Source organism: Melopsittacus undulatus, chromosome 1, assembly GCF_012275295.1.
Source record: "Melopsittacus undulatus isolate bMelUnd1 chromosome 1, bMelUnd1.mat.Z, whole genome shotgun sequence".
NCBI classification, from domain to species: Eukaryota; Metazoa; Chordata; class Aves; order Psittaciformes; family Psittaculidae; genus Melopsittacus; species Melopsittacus undulatus.
In genome coordinates, this window is record NC_047527.1 from 76,223,149 (window position 1) to 76,241,947 (window position 18,799).

The window sequence follows — 18,799 nt, forward strand, 5'->3', positions numbered from 1 at the left end:
CACCACTTCCGTGGGCAGCCTGTTCAAATGGCTGACCACCCTCTCTGTGAAGGAATTTTTCCTAATATCCAATCTAAACCTCCCCTGGCACAGCTTGAGGCCATTACCTCTTGTCCATCTCTTGTTACCTGGGAGACTGACTGCCACCTCACTGAAACCTGCTTTCAGGCAGCTGTAGAGAGCAGTAAGGTGCCCCCTGAGCCTCCTTTCCTCTGGACTGAACAACCCCAGTTCCCTCAGCTGCTCTTCATAAGACTTGTACTTTGTTGCCCTTCTCTGGACCCGCTCCAGCACCTCAATGTCTCTCTTGCAGTGAGGGTCCCAGAACTGAACACAGGATTCAAGGTGTAGCCTCACCAGTGCCGAGTACAGGGCAATGATCACTGCACTGGCCCTGCTGGCCACACTATTTGATACAGGCCAGGATGCTGTTGGCCTTCTTGGCTGCCTGGGCACAAGCTGGCTCATGTTCAGTGGCCATCAGTCAGCACACCCCAGGTCCTTTTCCCTTACATAATACTATGTAACGTTGTCAGACGAGTTCAGGGGGTGCGAGCCCAGGTCAGGCTGGGAACAGACATCAGCAGAAACCCTGCTAAGGTGATCTGGTGTTGTCCTTGTGTGGTTTGGTCATGTTTTTTTCCTACTTTGAGAACAAACATACAATTCAACAGGATGAAAGATAAAAACTAACACATATTTATTAAATGGTTTTACAAACAATCAATATAATAATTCCATGTTTACAAAATAGTAATCAGGCTATGTAAAGTGCTGCAAAATACTTTAAATAAAGACATTTTTGTAATTTTCCAGTTTCTGGTTACCTGGACAGGTGTTACTCACAGACTGTTGACGCTGCTCATATGCTGAGAACAGACAAGGAGACTACGGGGAAATTGTTCAGAAGGCTTAGACAGCCTGGAAAAAGTGCAAAACGAACAAAACCCAAGTAAAGCGAGTATTTCTTCAGATCCTATTACTTTGGGTTAGCATGAGTTTCCCTCCTCTGCATGGAATATGTTTTTTTTTCCCTGAACAAACTGAAGAACAGTAAGTAGTTGTGTAGTACATACACACAGAAAGCCATGTGTGCCGAAAATTGGTGCTTTTATGCTGGATTTGGCACAATGAAAGCCACCCACTGGCCAAATGGTGATCCCTCTGTCACTCGGACTTACGAACACAAGGGGAAATTTCATGAGTACGAAGGACTGAACTGCATCCCACAGACACACACTCCTGACACACACAGTAGGGGTGTGTGAGGAAGCCACTGCACGGCAAGGGAGGGGGAGCACTTCAACCCCACTACTGCAGAAACACATGGCTTCCTCCGTTTACTGCTACGGGAGGGCACAGCAGGCAACACAAGCAGTACTGATTCCACAGCAAGATCATACTCTGTTACCCCATGCTCATATGTCCACACCCTGACCTATGCCCTCTTGCTGCCTGTGCTGCCTTTTGACTGGAAATGGCACACCAGCAGGCTTTCCATGGAACAGATGCACATTTCAAAGCTTGCTTGCCTTTCTTCTTGCCTGTGTATTCAGTTTTGGAAGATGAGAAGGTTGATGACAGTGCTTGGTAGGAAAGATACTGTGGACCGTTGTGACAGGGGCTTTGAAGTAACTGCCATTTTGTGGCAGCTGCTAGCATACAGCAAGGTGAAGGTTTCTTGAGGGATTTCCAACTGGGCAGTGTGCAATGGATCTCAGAAAGGAGAGAAATATTTTGTGGTTTTTGCTGTCAGACTGCTGTCATTGGAATGTATCGTGTCCAAGCAAAATATTTCTTATGTGTGCTTCTTTGGGAGAAAAGAGGTGATTTCCTGCAGAATGTTAAACACCCTTCCACTATCTGAGGAAGAATACTAAATGTTACAGTAATAGCTCTTTCCCATTACACAGTATTTAGGGACTTAAATGGATTTGACTACCATGAGAAAAATAAAATTCTAAAGATATTCAAATCTATTTCAAAATTATGCCCCTAAACTTTAATGATTGCTTGTTCAAGTTTTGCTTTGTTTTTCTTTCTGAAAAAAAGACCCATACCAGAGAAAAAAAATCTATCTTCTATCTTGAAACCAGAAAATGGATCATTTACAAAAAGTCCAAGAAATTCCTCCAACTGCTTTTCCTTCTTGATCTAAACTATTACCCTAGAAGAGTGCCCCTGCATTACGTATTTTTATGACCACAAGTATTCCTCATAAAACAATAAAGTGCATGCTGTTATAATGCCATCACTGACAGCCAGCTTGTCCATCCCATCAATCCATCCCAGAAAAGCTAGGCTAGGCTAGGCTCCGTTCCCTCCCTTCCACCACTCCCTGTGCTGTAGCCTGTTTCCCTCCTGGCACCAGTATACTCCTGTATGAGGAAGCACACAGTTGTTTGGGTGTCCTACAAAGTTTCACCAGCAACTTGGAAGTTGAACTCTTCTGATTGTCCTAACCATGCAGCAAGAAATAAGCATTTTAACTCATCTGAGAAATTTAAATGGCCTTTAAATTTACAGATTTCCCAGGAAAAGCTTACTTTTGCTTGTTTGGTTTCTTTTTTTTCAAATGGGAAGGACAGTCGGGGGGAAGCTAAAAAAGAAACTTTGCAACCAATGCTGTGGAAGTGACATGGCCATGTTTTTTCAATCATTTCCAGAAACTTGCTTTTAATGTCAAGATGATGTAATTTCAAAAGCTGCATCTTGGATCTGTATCCAGCATCCACTTAGTTCATAATGGATTTGATAAGGAAGGCACAGGCTCACTTTTTTGACTGGCAAAGGACAGCAAACACGGTCAATATGCATTACTGACACGAATGCACAAGCAACAATAAAGCTAGTGTCAAAAATTCTCAGCATTTTCCGTTTCACTACACTCTTTTTGGCCATCTGCCTGTTTTTCACCTCAAAATAAAATAAAATGGAGTTAACTTTAAACACAGGTCTGCCTACACATATATGTTAGTGAAAGAATTTTATCATCTGTTGCTGTACTTTCTGAGGGTCCTAAATGACGGTATTCACCTCTTCAAATGCCAGCAAATGGAAAATCACTTCAGTAGTAGTAGCAGCTGACATGGTCCCTCAACTTTGTTAATGGCTTACATCACATTAAAAACAATAGCTTTACTTCTTACTATTTCTTTGATTACTATTTCTTGGTATTGCAATTCAATTTCATCACAGATGAACAAAAAAAAAAGCCCTAGAAAAAGTTAAGTTACCTTCTTAAGTTCCTAGGCCATTCACTCAGCATGCATGGAGTTTAAACTGGCAAAGAATTTCAACAAGGTCTTGTCTGTTTAAATTACATGCCAAGAAGAAGATTCTGAGTGTCTTTCATACCAAATAACCTCACCAAATGCTTTCTTAATAAATTCTTAAAATACAATTTTAAAATATTCATCTTGCAACACAACTTTTGTTGCAAGTAATGGCAGCTATCCTGGGGAAACAAATGAACCCCACAGAATCTGGAATTAAGGAAGTGGCACCTAAAAATGCCTTTTTTTTTTAAATCTCTAATTTATATTCCAAACAATTCCTCTCCTCACCTGCTCCCAACCAAAATGTGGTTTGGTTTACATTATACTACATTTTTAATTAAAAAATCTGGCTGACTTTACATGGGCAATACTGCCAAGGACCAGACTCTATCAAGGAATGCAGCAGATAGTCAGTTGAACACCATACCACTTTACAACTCTACAAGCCTAAAACACAAAAAACCCTTGGAAATGCATCACCATATCCAAAATAATTTAAAGGTTTTCAGAATGTAATCAAGTTCTTTGATAGTGTTGCACACGTATTTAAAACAGAGTTGTGTTGGTTAATGTGTTTCATCTGTATTAGATGTACCATACATAATGCTAACTGCAGGGGTTTATACTTTTCGGTATGATTGAAAGAGGTGAGATTTAGTTCAATCTCATGGCAATTCTCTGATAAAGTAACCTCACTGTGTGAATCATTAATTGTATTACATGGTTGACAATCCAGGGCAAATAAACCGCCCAATGTGGAAAATTTGGCTCAGGATACCAAAATACACGGTTGGCAAAAAGATATAAAAATCCTCTCCCCCAACTCTTTTGAAAAACTGACATCCAACACTTATCTGCAACCAAACAGTGGATAGATAATTCATTTCCATGCTATTACATCGAAGTATAACTACCAGAAACATTAAACTATCAGTATCAGCTGAAATTTATCCAGTTAATTCACTCTGCGTAAGAGAAATTATTATTACAACACATCTAAAGGGATAGTTAAAGCTTACAGCTCAGAATTTTCCTTTATTTTTTTTTTTGCATTTGATTTTTTTGTGTGTGTTTTATTTTTAATTTCTTCTACGTTACCAGCTGTGATTTCAGGTTAATGATTTCCAAGCAGATTTGAAAGGAAGCCTGAAGACTTCTTCTTTTCCTGTGATTCTGCTTCTTGGCCTTGTGAAAGTCCCAACTCTTTCTCAATCTGCTCAAGCTCAGACTGGTCAAGAAGTTCAAAATCATCAGCTTCCTCTGTGTCTGTCTCCTCACTCAAACTGGGCGCTGCATGTGAGGGAGCTTGCTGTGCAGACTGCAGCTGGTCTTTGATGGCAGCAGACACCGCAGCTGCGATGACATCCCCAGCAATTCCACTCATTAAATTAAAGGTTTGGTCACTGGTCAAAGGCAAGGAGAGCCCTGTAGTGGATGGTCTCTCTTTACTCTGTCTGGAAGCAGAATCCACCTTGAAGTACATGTGTTCCTTTTTTTGTTTCTGCTGGATGGGCATACCGATGCTGGAGTCATCCTCGTCATTTGTTCCAGCACCATTCTCTAAAGAAGGAAATTCTGAAAGATCTCTAGCAAATGCTTCTTCATGATCACTAGGTCGGTCAAAATCTATTACAGGATTAACAGAAGGAAACAGTGTTAGCAAACACAAAAGGCCTTCCCAGAAAGCAGACAAATGTAAAAATGCTGAAAGTGTTCCTTTGAATACATTTAGTAATGTCTTAAATCTCATATCACAAATCACCTGATATCAACCTAACACAGGAACTTATGTGAGCAAAATATCTTTCTTAAATAGTATCTAGCTGTACATGAAACAATCCATATAAATAGTTCTAAACAGACCAACCACATAGTCCTAAGATTTATAAGGCGACAAAAGGTCTCTCAACTCTTTTTCTTCACAATGTATGTAAATAAGAAATACTACAAGCTTTTAACAAGCTTGTGGAATAAAATCTAAAAAAAAAAAAAGTTTATCTGTGTAAATAAAGATATAAAACCAATGTAAAGACTCAATTTATAACCTTTTCTTTCTTGGCCAATGCTTGTATTAAACAGGAAATGGGAATGGAAACTCTACATGTGACCAGGACTGTTTCATGTTTTCAAGTGGGTAAAAAGCAGAATGTAAACAAAAAAAAATATTATGCTTAAATAGCTGCATTAATGGCATGGTATTTGTTATTAGAAATGTGTAAAACATACGCTACAGTATGTTTTACTGTGGAAGACCCCTAAGTGAGCATAAGGGAATACTCTGATCTGGTATTTGAATGAGAAGGTAAAAAAATAATCAATTAGAACTTACTTTCTATGAAAACAAGCAATAGGAGCATTCATAAGGACTAAGGAACTGAATCCTAAAAATGTCTCATGTCATTTTCTCCACTTTCTTTAGGAAAAACAGGCTGGCAAGGTGAGGAGGAAGGGTTGTGCTGTATGCAGAGTGCACAGAGCTTTCACAGAAGATGAGCCAGTCCTTGGATGCACACCGTCTGGTCTTGCACTTGTGTGTATGTCCCATTTGCTGAAATGCTCCACGGGGGAGAAGAGTGGATGTTGTTTATTTTTCTCTTAGCAATGCCTTTAACACAGTTTCTCACATTATCCTTACAGACAAATTGGTGAGCAAAGTGGGTAAGTGAACAGTAAAGGAGAGTGCCAAGGTCAAACAGCTGTGATCAGTGATGCAGGGTCCAACTGGAGGCCAGTTATCAGTGGTGTCTCTCAAAGCTACTGAAATCACCACTGTTCAATGTATGTTAACGACAGGGATGACAGGATAGAGTGCACTCCCAGCAAGTTCATGGGCAGAAAGGAACTGCTTAGGGCAGGTGTCTGATATTCTGGAGGGCAGGGTGCCTTCAGGGGGACCACAACAGGCTGGAGAAGTTAACAGGCTGAAAAGAAACATCAGGAAATTCAACAGAAGCAAATGTGAAGTCCTGCATCTGGGATGGAATAACCCGTGCAGCAGTACAGGTTGGGGCAATCAGACAGAAAGCAACTTTCAAGGAAAAGACCTGTGGACAGCAATTCAGTGGCATGCCCTTACAGCAAGGAAGGCCAACCACAGACGGAGCTCTACTAAAAAAAAATTGAGTCAAAAAGTCAATGGAAGTGATTTCCCCCCTCTTTTCAGCACCTGAGAGCACACATTTGGAGTGCTTTGTCCAGTTTTGACCTCTCTAGTACAAGACAGACAATGAAGGACTGGCGTGAGTCACTCAGAAGGCCAGCACAATTACTAGGGTGCTGGAGAACAGGAAGGGTGAGGAGATACGGAGAAAACTGGCTTTGTTTGGCCTTAAGAGAAGGTTGAAAGGGAGGATCACATACCTGTCTTTAAATAATGAATGGAAAGTTAAAGATGGGGCTGAGTTTCTTAAAGGTGCACAATAGAAGGAGGGGAGTAAAGTGACACAAGCTAGAACGGGAAATTTTTGACCATAAACACTTTTTCATCATGAAGGTGAGCAAATACTGGAAAGGACTGCCCAGGCGTGTTGCTCAATCTCTACCACTGGGGGTGCTGAAGTTTCAAACTGGCCACAGCCCTGAACAACTTCATGAAGTTGAGCCTGCTTTGAGTAAGAGGTTAAATGAGATGAACGGCAATGGCTCACTCCAACTTCTGATTCTGTGATCATATAAAGCTGCCTATTTACAACTTGTAATATTAACAAAATAAAGTATGAATTTCGTCTGTATAATGTCATTAAGTAATATTGCCTTACTTTTCATTTACAATGAACTTTTTCTAGAAGAAATGCAAGACAAGCAAAGTAACAAACCCAGATACACAGACAAGATTACACCAAACTACTGATGTCCTTAATTCAGGCAAAGTGCTCACTGAAAGCTTGATTTGCAAAAAGAACTTCAAGATCTGGTCAAGATCAAGACAAGTGCTTGAGGATCTTTTCCTAGTCTTAGTCTTCACACCTAACTTAGGCTTATTGCTGGCTGTCTTCATTAGCATTCTAATAACAAAACCTAATAATACTTTCTTTAATTGGCTGGTGAGCAGTTCAAAATATTACTTATTCTTCCTCAGCTTTACTTGCATAGCTCACCCACAAAAGCTTTGGTACTAAATTAAAAGGTTTACTTGCTTAAAGGCTTTGGTGGGAGAGCTGAATCTGGCACTTACTGACTGCATCTAGTTTACCCACCACTACTTACTTATTTAGAAATATTTCTTATACATCACTTACACACCAACTTCCTGATGTACTTTATTACTTTTAAGATGAGGACAGTTCTTACACAAGATGTATCCAAAATTATATAAAACACTGGAATTAATGTTAAATTCATTGCACAAGAAAACAAACAAACAAAAACCAGCTACCCCAAAAACTTGTCTTCAAAGTCTCTAATCATTTTCAGGTAACTTACATGACTGCAACTCATTGATGAAACAGATGAAGCCATTACATACCATCAGATGTGTCTGTCTGTGGAGAATACCCTTCAGATAAGTTAAAGGTTCCGTTATCGGTCCAAGATACTTCTGATACATCTGTGTCAGACACTGACAGCTCTTTGGCAACAACTGCAGGATTAACCTACACATAAAAAAAGCCCACACATGGCATTCTTATACTAAAAAAAAAAAAAACAAACACACTACAGGAAGCCAGTGCTTAGACACTGAAAAAGAAGTCTCTTTCATGTCATAGCAATATAAATTGCCTCCTATTTAAGCTTTAGTTGCAGAAATATGAAAATAAGAGTAGAATACAATACTTAGAAGTGAAGCATTCCTCTCTGTAATAACTGATAGCTGTATTATACTAAAACACAGAAAATTCCAGTTATTCATTCTGAAATTCCTACTGTAAAGAAAGCAGAATGAGCCTGCAAATACAAAATACACATATAAATGTAAAGAAATACATAAACTTGGTTCAAAACCCAAGCCTGTTATCTATAACTGTCAGAAATTAGCTAAATAAAAAAGACATTATCCTTTATGAATTTATCCAGCAATATTAAATTATGTCAGCTACAAATTTTTAGCCCATGGGATAGAAATTTACTTTTTTTTCCAGAACACAATTTTTTTCACAAGTTCAAAGTGATCACTGTCAAAGTCAGGCTCTAATGACTACTGATCCAATACTGCCTAAGAATTCCTATAAACCTGAACTTTTTTATACCAACCAGTGTTCTGACTATAATGGAAAATCCTTTGCCATACAGTTATTTAGAATATTAAGACAGACATTAGATATTATATTACTGTGTTCTCGTACATATTTAGAAAGATATGTATAGGTAATATACTGATTTGTACTATCACTGATTATGATCAGACAAGTGATACAAAAGTATCTGACAAATTATGCAGGTTTTCTATGAATGTTTCCCTTTATATTTTGATAAAAATTAACTGCAATTTCACTGTTGCAAATAAAAATAGCCAACTTTGCTATTAAATTCTAGTTTAATCATTCTACAGAAAATACAAAGTAAACAGAGTCTTAGTTTAGTAGGCCAAGGAAACCATTACCTTGAAGGCCAGAAGTCACAAATGCTGTAAATTAATTAGTATAAGCTTAAAGATGGAGACTATGAATCACTTTTAAAGCATACTGCTTAGTTCAGGAACACAACCTCCTGGGCAGGTTAAAGTCTTCCACAGAAGAACAGAGACAGTAGTCTAGATACTCTCCGTTATCTATATAGATTTTAAAAAGCAAGACAGAGCTGACTGAAAAAAGTCACCTTAGGACACAGAGCTGATATGTCTAATTCACTGTCATCTTCTGTGGGTTTTGTTTTTGCTGTTTCTGAAAGAAAAGAAAAATGTTTTTTATCCTACTCATAACAACGCACTTCCAGGTTCAGTGTGTGTTCTCTGTCACACAGCTTGCACAGTACTGTAATCTTTCACCTATTGATACAGTGCATCATTCAGGTAATACACTATTAAGGTGAGGGAAACGAGGCTGACTGAGAGGCTACATATTTATCAAAATGTATTGTGCAGCAGCCAAAGCAGGAGACAAAATATTGCTCTGAAATACATTGCAACAGATTTATTTACCTGTACTGTACTTACTTCAGAAGTCTCTGTTGTTGCATATTAATGCAATTTTCCATGTAATTGCGTGTAACTGTCATTCACAAACCCCTTCTTCTTTGCACCCCTCTGCCCTGCATTCACATGTCTATGCAAATATGCATACAAACATCCTCTGAGGTCTGGTAAAATGTTGTTCCTTACAGGTGAGATGACACTCCATCTGAGAATAGCCTCATGAATATTTTAAACCAATATAAGCTGAAAACCACAGTCCTGTTGTTTCTCGTTGCCTATTTTTGCAACTTTCTGTTTTCTCTCTTGTGCCATTACAAGGATTTATGAATCCATCTGGTGAACCCAAGTGGGAAAACAGAGTCGGGAACTTGTCTGGGTTAAATTAAACTGGAGGGTGAGAAGCAGAAAAGAACAAACCTAACCTCAACCATTTTCACAGTGCCAGCTTATGAAACTCACGAAACAATTGATCTCTTTCTCTGCTAGTTTCATTTAAAAGTAGAACAAGGTGAACAATACACAAAAGAAAATTTTCAATGCACTAGTCCTTATTTCAATAACTACTGCATTACATGTAAGAGAAGGGGGAAAAGCAGATGGTTCCTCTCACTGTGTCTAGGAACAGAACACTATGATAAATGGTTACAAGAAATGCATGTTTTAAAGCAGAAGTGAAATCTACTGATGTAATACTAACTAAATAGGGTAGGCTACCTGCAAGTGATGTGACTACCCTACAAAGGTTTGATTACCAAAACTGTAGAACACACAAAAAGCAAACTAAAGGTAACATTGTTCACATAAGTATTTTTCTTGAAACACCTTTAATAATTAAAATCTCAAAGTTTCCAGTGTTACAAAGATTTCAGGCAAGACAGCTGAGAGTTTGTTTTAAACTGATTTCTTCCCTTGCTAACTAAAAATTTTGATTAATTTGTAGCTACTGTCTTACAGCAATTCTTAAAAGGCTTTCCAGTATTTGGTGAAATAAAATTCATGTTGCTATTCAGAGTGAAAACAAGATGGATTTAGATACTGGAATAGAGTTCACTCTCTGAAAAAGAATTCTGCTATGTACTTATTTTGTGCTCTTGAGTGAATCTCTCTCCTGGGTACATCTACTTTAGCTAAACAGACAAGCATTGCTGTACTTACAGCAAGTATTTTTCTCTGAGAACCTGAAAGCAGTATATTTAATCAAGTATGAAGGGAACCATCAGTCTTGCCTTGTTTCCTTCAATGAAATAGGGTCTTTTTACCATACCCAAACATCCAACATAATTACTCCGTATAAACCTAAGAACAGTGGCCAGGTTCAAAGCAGGAAATACCTCTACAATTTGCTTCACAGAACAAACCAAACTGTCTGCAAGGTGAATAAAATCTTCTCTGAATACAGAAATACATTACTTGAAACTATACTTAATTACTCACCAGATCTCTCTTTTTTCTTCTGGTGGATATATTCCACTATTCCAAAATCTAGTTTCGTCAGAACAGTCTTAATTTTGTTGTATACTTTCTGTCCAAATTCATTGCACTTAAGGAAGGGACATAAAAAGGCACACAATACTGTGATAAAAATGAAGATAGAGAGAAAAAATGTATTGAAATATTGCTTTATGCGAAGTTACTCAATAAAGCTTAAACAATGCATTTATATACGTTAACTACTAATTTTACAAAATATCACTAGCTTTACATAAAAACACACTGTTAAATATTGTTCTGTTTTCAGCTGGTATAGTTATTTTTCTTCCTTAGCAACTGGTGCAGTGCTGTGTTTTGGCTTCAGTCTGAGAACAATGCTGATAACACATCACTGTTTTAGTTGTTGCTCAGCAGCACTTACCCTGATCAAGGACTCTTCAGTCTCTTGTGCTCTGCCAGTGACTCTATACCAGCTGAAACCAGGACAAAGGACCATGTGAGACAAACTGTTAATGTCCAGTCCAGTTTCTAGGAGTCATTACTACTCGCTGCAGAACATACCACTGTATTCATATCAATGGACACATTTTTACATCCTTTAAGGCCCAATTTATGATCACTGTAACATTTATCATTATCTTGAGTTAGTCTGATTTTGGTATCTCTACCTGAGAAACATGACTATGTAATATGCCAGAATCAAGATGCTGAAAAAACTTCTAACCTGAGTTCCATATGACAAAAAACACTTGTCTGAACCTAGATATGAACGTGTATGTACCGCAGAACCATAGAATAGTTTGGGTTGGGACAGACCTTAAAGATCATCCAGTCCCAACCCCCCTGCCATGGGCAGGGACACCTTCCACTAGAGCAGGTTGCTCAAATGTGGCCTTGAAATGTTGCCAGGGATGGGGCATCTACCACCTTTCTGGGCAACCTGTTCCAGTGTTTCACTACCCTCATCATAAAAAACATCTTCCTTGTATCTAGTCTGAATCTCCCCTCTTTTAGTTTAAAGACATTCCCCCCTGTTCTGTCACAACCGACTCAGCTAAAAAGTCTGTCCCTGTCTTTCTTATAAGCCCCTTTTACGTCTTGAAAGGCTTTAATAAGGTCTCCCTGGAGCCTTCTCATTATGCTGAACAACCCCAACTTTTTCAGCCTTTCCTCATAGAAGGGGAACTCCAGCTCTCCGATTATCTTAATGGCTCTCTGGCTGCTCCCACAGGTCCATGTCCTTCTCATACTAGGGGTCCCAGAGGTGTTGCCCCAACCCAGATGAAGTACCTTGCACTTGGCCTTATTGAACCTCATGAGGTTCACATAGGCCCACTTCTTGAGCTTGTCCAGGTCCCTCTGGATGGCACCCCATCCCTGAGCTGTGTCAACTGCACCACTCAGCTTGGTGTCATCTGCAAACTTGCACATGTGTGTAAATATAAATAAATAAATACTCCCTATACAGAGACCAAATAATGAACAAACCACATACATACATGATACTTGAAAAAGAAATTCGACTTACGCAGGACATAGGAGAGGACAACTCCAGGAATGTAACTTCCCAAGACAGTGAAAAATGTACATACACTGCAGACCAGTAGGCAAAACTGGCAAAAACATTAAAATTGGCTATTAACACTTCTACTGCTTAAATTGTTAGATAATTTTGCAAAAGAAAAGCATTGCATGCTAAATGAGGTCTAGAATGTGGCAGAAATTTGAAAGTTTTGTTGGTTTTGGTTTGTTTTTTTATATCAGGAAATCTTTAATACTTCTGGTGTAAATAAGCACCAAACAGTTAATTCTGGCTAATTAGGATGTACCCTCTCTTCTGTTATAAAAATATACTATTTTTATTCATTTACTATTAACATTTAACAAGCTCACGGTTTTTGCCAAAATTATTAGAAATTACTTCACTTTCATTACACAAAAAATCCCGCTGAACAGTTGATATGCAGGAAAAAACCCAAATCACTAATTCAATTACCGCAATGAATGCATGCTGGATGCTTACAAAAGCAAAAAAGCTTTCTTGTAAATACACATCTCTCCCCTGTTGTGTTGCTTCAAGAAACTGTTTTATATGTTGGCAAAAACTCTTTTGATGCTTGTTGGCTACTCTAGCAACCCTGTTAATGACAAGACAGCTGAATTTTCTGTGTAAAACCTGGGATTTGGCCTCTGCTGTGACTAAGACATACAGTGCATCTTCCATAACTGCACAATGCTGAGTACAGAATTGATCTGTTGAGCACCTTCACTCACTGATGATCTCCATAGCAAAAAATGAACAGAAACTCATAACTGAATGTATCATAATGTGGCTTGGTTTTGTTTCTTTTTCTCACATTTTTAAGTAATATTGAACATTTAATATTACTTGGGAGTGCTTACCTTGCCAGGGTTTTGTTCCTTGAAGTGGGACATTTCTTGAAGAAATACAAATAAATTCATCAGTGCTTCTGAAATGCACTGATTTATCCTGGGTCTGTAGTCTTGCCTGGAATTGGAGACTTTCCAGCTGAGTAAAACAAAGAAAAATACACAACAGCTTTGGTTATAGCTCATATGAAAGTTGAAACTGGTTGAAACTGGTCGAAAACAACATGTTGTAAAGCTAGAGCCTTCAGCAATCCAATGGCTACTGCTTTGCTACAGAAACCTGTGCTTGTTTCCATGTATTTTATATTGGGCTAATTTGATATTTTTGAATATTAAGAAAGTATCTCTCCAGTAGTAGCTATGCTCAGTCCATATAAGCAGTTATGGAAGAAATTATTGCTTATTCATTCTGGCAATGTGAAAATACTGAGTTCAAGGCACAGTTGTCATCTAAATTAAGCAACTGAAGCCCAAACTTGTTTCCTAATATTATTTTTCCTTTTAAAAAAAAGTGCTTTTCCTTTTGTAATTTTTGTACCTGTTCTGCAAACTATGATGATCCACAAGAGGTTGTTACCTAACTTCAAAAAAAATAAATTGCTTTTGAAGTCTTGATGTCTGTATTAACTAAACTTTTATTTCTCTATTGTATTGAAAGGACTGTTTCTAAAGCTTAGCTTAGGATCAGTCAGTCCTTTTAATACAATTAAAAAACCCCTGTACTGAAGAATTTGCTAAAAAACATGAGAAAACACATGTATCTATTTGGGTCTGATCAGCTTAGACAATAACCAGCTCAAATTATTACATCATGCACCTTTTTAGAGTAGACAAAACATCTACAACAAAGTTGTTTTACAAAACAACAAATGAAAGGAAAAACATACACAGGCCAGTCAATGTCAAATCAAACTGGTACAAAGTATGGACGTACCATCATGCAATTATTGAGCAACTGAAGTAAGTTCTGCACTATGTTTTACCATCTTCCACATAGTTCCCTGCTCAGTACACACAGCTTTGATCCCAGTGAATCCAAGTAAGCCATAAACAATCCCACAGTCATTTTATTTGGCTACATAATCCATTAAATGTCCAATGTATCATGGCATTGATAGCAAACATTTTGTCACAGGCAGATCAAATTACAGGATAAATCAAAAATGACATTATGAAAGGAATGAATGTACAAGGGTCAGTGTGCAGCAATAAGGGCGTACCCATAGATCAAACTGCCAACTCATATTTCCAAATAATGACTCTGCTCTTTAGCTGCTAAAACACACAAGGCCCTGATAGCAGTTGTTCTTGTTATTCAGAAGACAAATGCCCTTGAGATAGCTCCGTGGGACAACTTCAATGTTAGCAAGCATCAGTAAGTGACTGATGAGACTTTAGCTTTTCAAACTTTACCCTGGATGAACTTAGTGTTCAAAAGTTTTTTAAACATTTGCTTAATATCAGGAATAGCAAGATATAATTTATTTTTTATAGTGAATTTAAGACTAAAAAAAATATAATCTATCCTCACTTGTAAAAATACCTGTATTGATTAAAAGCTTCCACATTAGTTTCTGTTCCACAACAGATTGCTTAGTCATTTTTGCACACAATGTAAAAATCAAAAGCCATCATGAGCATTTGGACTTTTTTCAGTTGAAAGTTGGTTAGAACATTACTTTTGTCTGCCTTCCCTACTAAGAACACATGCACAACCTAGCTTTGCTATGCTGTATTGTAATTTATTAGCTGTGATTTAATGTTCATCCTTACTAACAAGGTGTGATGATGTTTTAAGACATGAATTTGTAGTATCTCTCATTTTTTGACATAAAAAAAGTGTACAGTACAGAAATGTTTTTATACAGGCAGGAGTTGACACTACACTTGCACCAAGAACTGCAACACAGACCTTTCTAACAAGATCAACTGATTTACTTACACAGACCAAGTTGATACCGGTTGAAGGAAAACAAGATTTGAAATCTGGAAATTATTTCTTTGAAAGTTACATCTATAATTGCACTGGACTACAAGAAGTAGTTGATTTTTCCTGAAGGGTAAGCTTCTGACTTGCTTCTCTTTGTAGGGCTGGGGCTGTGTGCAGACTCTGCACAGAAAGGGAAGTGATCTATCAAATGGTTAACATGCAAGATATACTAACATAGCACCGAAGGGGTGGTTATCGAAAGGTTCTGCCTAAATTAGACAGAAGCTTTGATCAATGAATCATGATACAAGTAAAAAAATGAAGCCCACATTGTTTATTGTAACATCAAACAAAAAGTTGGAGACTACATTATTACTGCAGGTTTCTGGTAACAGGTTACTAGAAAAACTAAGCAAATGGCAGGTAACTATATACAGAAACGTCTCGTTCACTTCACTTTCTTTCCCAGTTAAAATAAAACAAAATAAAACAACCCAGCAAACTATTTATAAATTTTGAGTTATATAAACCCCCAAATGTATCAATTCTGTTATACAAACTATATAAAAGGAGAAAGCAAACTTTGTCTTGGCAAAAAGAACACCAAACTTAAGTTCTCCTTAAAATCTCTTTAAAACTAGCATCTCAGCCAAACTCCAGACATTATGTCTGACTTCCAGTTCAGCAAGGTCTAAAGCCACTTTATTACCCAGTTGTAAATCTTTGCTCTCATTTCTCCTAAATACACAGGGTAAGAGGATTTCAGCTTTCTGTTGAATTGTACACTTTGGTCAACTGCTGACCATATTTAAACTTGTGAATTTTTAGATGCTTAGATTTAAGCCAGAAATTAGTGGTCTTCCACATACAGGAGACCCATTTTTATTCTACACTGAAAATGTTAAATACCTTCTTTTCTGTTACACTGCAGAGATATTGACTACTTGGAAGCAGCTTTCCTAACATAGTGGAGATTAACCACCTTGTCTTCTTTTCAGATACACAGTCTTCATTTTTGTAAAAAGTCAGGAACAATTTTGGTCAAAAATGTTTAGTCATACATCTTAAACACACATGGAGAAACCTCATCTTTATGCGTATATTTAACTACTGTACAGCAACTTCGCCACGAGGTGGTGACACAGCAACACTGGTATTAGAGCAAGGTTTGGGAGCCATTTCATACAGAACATAAATAGCACGCATGAGGGATTAATATTCAAACTATCACATACATAGTGGAGTGCAGAACATGACTTACAGAAAACCTAGTCCTTCTGCTATAGTGTGAAACTGATTAAAGTTAAAACCCCAAATTGTTGCTGTATTCCTGACTTTATGTTACAGTATTTGTAGTACTGCAGTAGTGTGATTTCCTTTTACACTATAAAATATTCAGTGTGAGGGTTCTCCTTTCCCCCCTTCAAGAAGAAACCATAAACAATTTAAAGTAGTGAAATTCATTAAATTCATAGGATAAGAGTCTCATCTCTTAGACTAGGTGACCTTTGAAAGTCAGAGAAAATGCAACACATTTTCTAGCCATGCATGGCACTAAATGCAGTTATTTGCCTCTGACAGGATGTAAAATAAAACCATTATAATTCATGGAGAACACTGCAGGTACACAGCAGGAGGAATCAGCAATGTTACACAGAACTTTCTGTCCACCTCCCATCCACAACAGCAATTTAAATTCCCATCCCCTCTGATAATTAGCAGATTGAGAAAAGTAGTAAACAAGGGTTTTGTCTTAAGAAAAATGAAATTATTATGGACAGGCCACTCTCCTTAAACATTGCTTCTAGCTTTTGAAACCAGCTGCAGCATTAATATGTATTTTAAGAGTTGCCTGTTTATTCTAGTGTTGAAAACTACTATTATGACAGTCTTCTGAATTACAAAGTCCTTTTACTACTACCCTTTATTGAAAATTGTTGACAATCAAAGTGGAACTTCATGAAAGCATGAAAACATGTAAGCCCAATGCCTGCTATCATGACAGAGCTTAGAAGTACATAAGACAAATGTAGATTGCTAGCTTACTAACTTTAATTTAATAGCAAAAATGGGGGGGGGGAAGGAGGGGCAATGCGGGAGATGAAAGCATGAACTACAACAAAAATGCAAACTACTTTCATATACACTAGCCACCAACATAAAGAGGAGATACAAGGTGGCACACTGGGATGACTCATAACAATTGAAAAAAACATGCAAGTTATGCAGAAAAATGGCACATCTGCAGGGAAAGTTCTCTGGAGCTACTTCTCTTAGCTGTTAATAATGCTTTCTTTTGCAAACCTGAAAAGATGTTGAAAATATAAGCTGCAGTGCAGATAAAATGTACTGCTAGAGGTTTAGTCCAGTGGTCCACATACAGTACACTGACAAAGAAGCAGCCAAGCAAGAAACATGAATGGTACAGGTGAAGTTTGTTTCAAGACATTACAAACCTGCTATTAACCTTGCTTTGCAAAAGAATACTTAGCAGATTCTTATAGGCCACAAGACAACATGAGACACCCTTATCAGTTCTACTACACACATTTCTATGGAACAGGGCCTATTCTGAAACCTTATTCTGATCTTGGGCTACTAATGGTATAAGAAAGTCAGCTTGCACATGCTGCCACACACAATCAGATGCACATGCTGCCACTTCTTGTTCACACCTCTCAACATCTACCAGCCTCGATATAACATCTGTCCCTCCTGGCCCTGCCCCTAGAGCTCACTTGAAAGGCAGTGCTACCCTGGGGCTAGAGTGTTGGAACAAGGAGCAGCAGTGAGGTTCCTGGTGAAGGAGTGAGAAAGAAAGGACATACAAAGTATAGTTGCATGTACACGAAGACAGAAAAGTCATATCATGCCTTTGGAAAAACAGATGAAACATTAAATATATGTTAGATCAAAAGCTAACAGATACATAACGGTGCATACTCCAGACAAATTAATTTTTCCATGATCACATTTAAAGACAAAAAGGAAAAAAGACACATTAAGTGATGTAGATGATGAATGTGGAGCTCATGACTGACACGAAACCCCACTTCAGCATAGTATTAGTGGAGTTACTTACAGTACCTTAATAAATGGCTTAAATATGAGCCCTGTACTTTCTGCAGAAACAGCTTTTGGGACTCTTGTTCAGGTGCTCCTTTGAGGATATGTCATCAACTCTCTCTGAACACTTTAAAAGTTTTTTTTGTGCATAATTTAGGAAGAATAAGGTTTCATACTCCCATCACTTTCCCTGGGTTTGATATAAAGTAGTACATGTCCTGTTCTAAAGCTACTGTCGGTAAGATTGAAGGTGTTAATAGAGAAAATTACTCATAGCCTTCTGACCACCTGCATCATTTCTAAAACTGAGCAAATACATGAACTGTTACCTAGTAGCTGCAAAAAAAAAAAAAAAAAACAACAAACCCAGACCAACCAGAACACCCTCCCACCACAGATGCTTCAACCCATCACAGTCACAAACTCTGGCCAAAAGAGTCATGGCATTACATTTGCTAAAAATGACTGATGGTGTCACGCTCTCATTTTGTATCTAGACATCTGTTCAAGCAAACCCTGTCACATTTCTCAGAAAGGTCAGTAGCTCTCAGGTTACTGGCTTAAAGATCTCTTTGTGATGTACTGTATTTTTTTAATTATGTGTACATGGTTTTATATGTATCTTCAAGTAGA

General features: G+C 37.9%; 1 protein-coding gene across 2 annotated transcripts in view; it reads right to left on the minus strand.

Annotated features, from left to right (window-relative positions):
- Positions 1 to 676: 676 nt before the first annotated feature.
- The window catches only part of RETREG1 (reticulophagy regulator 1), a 62,900-nt gene continuing 44,777 nt past the window's right edge, over positions 677 to 18,799 (minus strand). The window contains exons 4-9 of one of the 2 annotated variants that reach the window (XM_031052868.2): positions 13,183 to 13,309; positions 12,308 to 12,392; positions 10,783 to 10,920; positions 9,033 to 9,097; positions 7,744 to 7,870; positions 677 to 4,904 (exon numbers count right to left, since the gene is read on the minus strand). In XM_031052868.2, coding sequence (XP_030908728.2) covers positions 4,393 to 4,904; positions 7,744 to 7,870; positions 9,033 to 9,097; positions 10,783 to 10,920; positions 12,308 to 12,392; positions 13,183 to 13,309 — 1,054 coding nt within the window. In that variant the 3' untranslated portion in view covers positions 677 to 4,392. The remainder of the gene's footprint in view (positions 4,905 to 7,743; positions 7,871 to 9,032; positions 9,098 to 10,782; positions 10,921 to 12,307; positions 12,393 to 13,182; positions 13,310 to 18,799) is intronic. The other variant, XM_005153356.4, reaches the window with a different exon arrangement.